The sequence below is a fragment of the Berghia stephanieae genome, chromosome 1, assembly GCF_034508935.2.
Source record: "Berghia stephanieae isolate SIO BIC M18660-M18661 chromosome 1, UCSD_Bste_1.3, whole genome shotgun sequence".
NCBI lineage: Eukaryota > Metazoa > Mollusca > Gastropoda > Nudibranchia > Aeolidiidae > Berghia > Berghia stephanieae.
In genome coordinates, this window is record NC_088360.1 from 25873253 (window position 1) to 25880877 (window position 7625).

General features: G+C 32.7%; 1 protein-coding gene across 1 annotated transcript in view; it reads left to right on the forward strand.

Annotated features, from left to right (window-relative positions):
* The window catches only part of LOC144971013 (protein FAM135A-like), a 62398-nt gene extending 60384 nt beyond the window's left edge, over positions 1 to 2014 (forward strand). Inside the window, exons 21-22 of the mRNA XM_078911305.1 lie at positions 620 to 736; positions 1733 to 2014. Coding sequence (XP_078767431.1) covers positions 620 to 736; positions 1733 to 1938 — 323 coding nt within the window. The 3' untranslated portion in view covers positions 1939 to 2014. The remainder of the gene's footprint in view (positions 1 to 619; positions 737 to 1732) is intronic.
* The last annotated feature ends 5611 nt before the right edge of the window (positions 2015 to 7625 follow it).

Genomic DNA, 7625 nt, shown 5'->3' on the forward strand with positions numbered 1-7625 from the left:
TGGCGACAATGTATACATATATTATTATATTGAATTTGAAATAGGTCATTTGACACAAGTAATTATCAGAGGTGTCATGGGCTGTATTTTCCCCAGGATTTCTCTTTCTCTCACTCTCTCTCTCTCTCTCTCTCTCTCTCTCTCTCTCTCTCTCTCTCTCTCTCTCTCTCTCTCTCTCTCTCTCTCTCTCTCTCTCTCTCTCTCTCTCTCTCTCTCTCTCTCTCTCTCTCTCTCTCTCTCTCTCTCTCTCTCTCAAAAATAAAAGTTACAATAAGAATGAAGAAAAAAATAGAAACCAGAAAACAACAACTAAAAGGCCCCAAAATAAAAATCGAATACAAAAAATAAATTAATATAAACAACAACAACTAAAAAAAACAAATGATCTCTGCTTTTTACTTTTTATTGATGTTTTGCCGTGCTTTGAGTTAAAAATGGTATTTATAATCAGTATATTATATTTGAAGAAAAAAAAATAAAGTGAACTATTTGATGTCAAAAGCCTATGTGTCATTTGAGTAAATAGTTCGGTTTTATACTTGAATTTTTGTGTCTTTTAAAGAAAGCTCATGATATGGTCATCTTTCCTTTCTTTTTTTTTCTCTCCATGTTTACACAGTACTGCAGCATTTTAAGAATGTGTTGTTGGTAGGGTCTCATCAAGACAGATATGTCCCTTACCATTCCTCTCGGATTGAGATATGCAGGGCAGCACAGAAAGATTCTAGTATTACAGGTAGGATGGATTTCAGGATGGTTACTTTTAGATACAGTAAAATAAATTCAAACATTATATCATGCACTTCAATAGATTTACCATGTTCAATGCTCTTCACGATGTTTCATTTATTTCCCCCAGCATGCCATATGGAAGCCATATTTCCATTTCATACAGTACTGGTCACCTATTAGGCATATTTTTATACTAACATTCTTTCAATATCCATCACTGCCTGTTTCTCTCTTGAGTTTGTTCTGGATTGAGATTACTCTTTAATTTCTCCTTGTCCAGGAGGGGATCCTTAACTGGCTAGGAAACATTCAAATGTTAGTGAGAGATGATTTGTTTTTCACTTGTATATTATTTATTTATATTTTTATATTTATTAGTTTTAAAGATACTTTAGCTTGTAAAGATTAGTCGCAGGATCCTTTGCTTGTGCGTGGATGGGACTTTTAGGTATTGTCGAATTAAGACATCATGGAATCTTCTGTTCCCTATTTGCATTAGTCCTTTTTCTCGGTTTTTGTTGGTTTTTTTTGGGGGGTTTTTTAGGGTTTTTTTGTGCTTTTAACTTCAAATCTACAATTTTTGATCAATATAGCTTCCTTTTTAATTGTGCAGTAATGACCTAATAGTGTGGCAGGTGCCGTAAAACCCGTAAATAAAATACGAAACAAACATTTCTTTTCTTAACTCTCTCTTGAGCAACATGAATGGAAATCAACCCCCTTCCCGTTAACCAGAGAGAATTAAATGCTGAAATGACCTAAAAGTGTCTCAAGCACTATGTAACTCCAGAAAAAACATTGTTTTTTTTGTTCTTTTTTTTTGTGTTTTAAATTTACTGGATTAAAAAAATTTTAAAGGTCAATATCCCTATACCTGTTTATTGTTGTATTTAAAAGACGGAGATAAATCTAAACTGGCAAAGTGACGACAAACATTGGGTGTCTCCCATTCCCGAGGTTGACAAAAACAAACCATTGTTAACTTTATATCTTTCACCAGGTTCCGTTTACCGAGAGATGGTTCAAAACATCTTAGAACCCATCATCCAGTCGCCCCAGACCACGCTGGTTCGATACGACGTGTTCCATTCCCTCCCCTCCACGGCCAACACCATGATTGGCAGGGCCGCTCATATAGCCGTGCTGGACTCGGAGATATTTATAGAGAAGTTCCTCACTGTCAGCGGACTCAAGTATTTCCAGTGACTACAATGGTTTGTTTGATGTTATAGATAGTATGCGCTTGGCTAAGAAGCTCACAACATTGCCATCCAGAAGTATAACGGACCAACACACAAGACTGTGTGTATCCATGAACGTTTATAGTGTGGTTAATACAGTTCAGTGAGCATTACTCATAAACGCGGATGGCAAAATACAATAACAAAGACCTGAGTGACGTCATCTTCGAACAATATATATATATATATATATATATATATATATATATATATATATATATATTTATTGTATTAGAATCTCTGTTGTAGAAAGTACTCTGTGGTGATGGTAGTTTTTGAAGTACACGGACAAATTGTGACTCTCTGCATCAAACCAGTATTATATGAGTAAACCAGATGCCTAAAAAAGAATTAAAAGTTAAAATGACTAGAATGTAGAAAACGGTAGGGGCTGCCTGAAGCCGGTGGTCGTAAAATACTCGCGAAAGAGTGAAAATGGAGAGGCTTTGTAGGGGAACAAAACAGAACATACGAAGCCTCTCCAATTTCACTCTTTCGTTAGTAATAACTAGAAATGTGACATTTGACATTTTGGCATTTTTGAGAAATTTTATTCATTCTTCACAACAAAACATAAAAACTTAAATCAAGCTAGTCTCATATTTTTGACTTTAAATTCTATTTTTAGCATATAAACCACCGTGGCGTAATACTGTTTTGAGGTGAAGGATGAGTCACATATACTTTTTCTTTCATTTTGGCCAGACACTTTTTTTACTTAAGATATCAATGAATTGAATTGACCTTCAACTTGCCAAAATATTCATACCCGAGACGTCATAAAGCGTAAAGATTTATTCAAATATATGTTTTTGTTGCGTTCCATACTTATTTTTTTTTTAATTGTTTAAAATTCATCAAAGTCATTATTTTATTTTTTTAAATTATTTTTATTTTTTTTGGTTTGGGTTTGTTTTGTTTTCATATTTTGTTTGCTTTATGAGTTTTTTTTTGTTTTTTTTTTTAATGTAAATATTTAGTTTGTAGAGTGCTTAAGATTTTTGTTGTTGTTTTTTTGACAAGTTAAAGATAATTTCAATACATGGAAAAGTAAAGTTTGTGGCCGAAATAAAAGACTGAATTGTTTTAGGTACTTTAGAAGTAAAGCCAGCTGATATATAACATATCTCACATTAAGTACAAAAAGTTCAGTAAAACAATGTTTTTCACTATATCAGCAATTTTGTTGTCCAGCTTGCCGCTTTAAGTAAGGCAATCTTATATTTTAATGTCTTATTAAAACGGGTAATAATGTCACTGCTTTTCTTAGTCAACTATCTATCTATCGTCTACCGTTTATTTCGCTGCTCAAGCAGGGGCACGGGTGGAGGAAGAGGGAGTAGGGGTCAGGAGGTGGGGGTTTTTTTTGTTAATGGAGTGATCATTTTTCTATTTAGGGCCATATTATGATTACATTTTTAAAAAGGTGTGCAAAAAAGGGTATAATATTTATCTCCAAAAATATAGATATGATGATATAGCAAGGAACTAAAAATTCAGTGTTTTCAGAAATTTTTTTTAGACCGCTTGGTTTTCCCTTTTATCCACAAGTCTGATGGTTTTAGTTTGTGGAACAGGTTGTTGTAAATAGTATGGCAATGTGTTGATGTCTGTGATAGATATTATTGGGATTGCACAATAAGCAGAGCAGCAAACAAGGAATAGAGCTCTGGGTTGTTTTTTTTTTTCTGTCATCAAGTGAAGCAGTTTTATCATTTTTATTATTTTATATTCCTTTAAAATGTGCAAAAGGGATGTCCTATTTACTTCCAAGAATTTGTGTACAGGGATTTCACAAGGAATACTTAATTTATGTTTTTTTGGACCACTTGGATTTTGCTTGTCCACAAGCCTGATGACAGAGGTGATCCATTGTAATGATGATTATTTGTGGAAAAATTTGTAGCATGAAGGATGGTTAACTGATGTACCCTGGAAAAACTTGTATTTAAAGATTTGGCCAGAAAACTCGCCCTTCAGATATCGATCTATTTAAATTACCCTCATCTTGGCAAAAACTGTCAAACCTGGGACTTCACCAAGTCCCAGGTTTGAGAGTTTTTGCCAAGATGAGGGCCATTTTAATGGATCGATATGTGGAGGACGAGTTTTCTGGCCAAAATGTTAAATATGAGTTTTCCCAGAGTACGGCAGTGAACTGGATCAAGGATGTATTATGCAACCTTTCATCTCAAAACCCCTTCTCAGCCATCAGCAAAAATAGCAGTCAGTGTTAAAACAGTGATTTGATAGGTTAATCCTTAAACCACAGAGAGCCAAGCTCGAAAGGTCTACAAGCATCTTGTTTAAATGATGTAAAAAAAATCAATGCTGTAACACGTCATCACATTTTAGTCTTGGATTTATTCAAATATATATATTTTTTTTTGCGTTCCATACTTATTTTTTTTTTTTAATTGTTTAAAATTCATCACTATCATTATTATTATTTTTAAAAAATTATTTTTATTTTTTGGGTTGGGTTTGTATTGTTTTCATATTTTGTTTGCTTTGTGGGGTTTTTTTAATGTAAATATTTAGTTTGCTATTTAATACTCTCATCACTCACTCCTGTATTGATCATTTATTAACACATTTGAGATATAATTGAAAGGGTTTAGTTCTTTACAATGCCCAAATCCAGTTTTATCTCAAATTGAGACAGAATTGAAATGCTGCGGAACGTTCGTTTTTTTGTTTTTTACCTGTAGCTCAGCAGTTACAACATCTGCATCTGTTACTGGCACAGAAGAAATGTCAACTGATTCATCAATTTGACTCTCTGGATCTTAGGTATGTGTCATCGTCAGTCGCTTCTGGAAGTAGCAAAACTGGAGTTGGGTATAGAACTCACCTCTTCAATTGATGAATGAAATCTGATAAACCTCTCCTTTATTTATAAAAGAAGGTTCTTATGTAAAAACTGCTTACAGTAACAAGTCATAGTTTGAACAGATTTTTGGATTTTTTTTTACACTGGCAGCATTATAGTTTAAACCATTGGGTTTTTTGATTGATGAAATAGGGTTCTATAGTTGACGAGTTTATTTTAGGCCTCTGACCAATGTCCATAGTCACACATTTGGAAGCAGGCACTGATGTAAGACAACATATGAAAAAGTAGCCACATAGCCACACAGATACGTTACGTGTCCGTTGGTTTTACCCTTAATTTTGACCCTTCCTCTCCAGAGAATGGACATTTTCACCTTGTGCATATTATATTTATGCAAGTTTGTACTTGCTGCTTTCTTGCCTAGATAATAATTGGATTTGTTTATGTCAGGATTTTTTGTTGTTTTTAAAATGAAAATGTTGCTGCTTGAAGCTCAATGGAAAAAAAATAACGATAAGTTATGAAATGTAAGCTTCAATTAATTGAACACATTATCTGTCTTCGTTCAATAAATTGAAGCTAACATTTCATTACTTACTTATCATTGTTGTTGTTAAATGACTTTATTGTAACACTAGATACATATTTGTTATTTATTCTCAATTGTAATAAATAAAGTATTCTAAAACAATAACATTTATTATTAAATCTTGGAGTGAGTATATTCTTGACCCGTCACTTTCTTGTTTTTCAAGTTTTATTTGATTGCAGTTTATACAATTGACATTACATTTTCACCGATTCCCAGATATAAAGTTAAAAAATTATACCATTTTTTGTTGTCAGTTATTGTAGGAGTTACTTTGAATGTGACAGAAGGTTTCATTTCAAATCTCAGATTAAAGATGATCAGATCAGGGGTTATTTCTTTTTGTTTTATTTGTTTTTTTTTTGTTTTTTTTTGTTTTTGTTTTTTGTTTTGGGGGGGGGGGGGGGGGATTCTTTTTCGGAGTCACACTGAATTGAAGAGTGGTTCATATTAAATAATTCATTGTGTTGATTTTTCCAGTTTTTGAAATGTTTCCTCTATTAGCTACATTGTGATTGTAAGTTTGAATTAAGAAAGAAATTTCCCCAAACCCATCATTTTTTGGAAAAGGAAACGCTTAATTGTGGCACATCGTATCAATACGGTATTATCTCGGGATGGTCAAAGTGCTGAAAAATGATTTTTTTTTATTTTGCAAGATATTAGAGGAAGGCGATTGCCACTCATTCTGTCCCTTCGCTAAAAATGTTTTGAAAGGCTTGATTGAACAAAACTCACAATGTGCACAACTCATAAACAAATAAGTCACAAAACTGAGATACCAGTTCCTGTTTGTCATTTTGTTTATAGATTTTGTAATTATTATTTGATCACCAATCAAGGGGCTGAATTTGTTAACAAATGCGTTCATTCAAAATGAGACATTGGTTAAGTTTAGTTTATACACGTCATTGAGGGACACAAACACAAGGCATTTATCTCTTATCATTACCAGCATGAAGTCATCTTTTGTCATTTAGTTCATTCCGACATAACACCCGATTGATGGCACAGGTCACATTTTTTTTTTTTTGTTTGTTTTAAAAAAAAAATGTCAACTTTTTTTTTTTTATCGGGGTGTTTTTTTTTTAGTTTTTTTTTTTAAATTTGGTTTTGAATTTTGTTATCAAAGCCCGTCCCCAGCAACAAAAGACCTGTGATATGAATAATATATTCATGACAACTCTCTCTCAGGATCATGTGTAAATAGGAAGAATATCAAGGCTGTCCAACTCTAACCGTTAAAGTGCAAGAGATATGATTTTGAGATTTAAAAAAAAATTTGAAAATTAAAAATTAGTGTGGCTTCTTCATTAACACTCAATAAGTGTGTTTAGATTACATGACTGTTCCCACCTAATTCTGGATTGTGGTTAGTTTCTATTGGTCACACTCCCCATAGTGGGCAGGGAGGTACAAACTGTGTCTTCTATCCCCTTATATCTGTTTTCCAACATGCTTTCTGTCTTTGTCTTGGAATGAGATTACTTGGTTTTGTCCTGGCCCTGGCTAGGAGGAAAACAGTCAAATGCATAGTTATTGTTTTGGGAGATGATATTTTTTTCCTTGTAAATCATCTCTCTGTTATGTATTATTATAAGTTATTTTGATTGTATAATGTAAGCATTTGAGTGTATTCCTTTTTGTTGGAATTTTGTGCTTGTGTCCGGATAAGACATAAAGGTGATCTCAATGTCGGCCAAAATATGCATGACACTTGTACCGTTAGAGTGGGAAGCCCTTGATATATGAATTAATTAATCGACAAGGCCTCGCTATTTTTTGTGTAAAAAGATTTGTAGAAGCGTTTCACAGGCAATGAAAAATCTCAAATTTATTTCGAGCTTACATTTACATTATTATTTTTTATTTGTTTTTGAATTCATGACTTTTTTATTTACATTTATCCTTTGTTTTTTGTTGTTGCCAGTTTTTGACTTAATTTCTTACATTTTTCTTCTTTATTTCCTCTGATACAAAGGGTAAATATTGTCTTATTTAAATCATGTTACAATTATTTAATTTCAGTTTGTACATTAATTAAAATATTCACTGATTCCCCAAAATAAAGTAAAGAAATTTTAACTAATAATTTCGTCAGTTTTTGTTTGATTCATTGTGATTGTGAGAGAACTTTGTATAAAATATTTCAATGCCTCATACTGTAAGTATGATATATTTTTAAAAAAATGTAAAATAGCAAAACTTGATATCTTAGCAGCACATC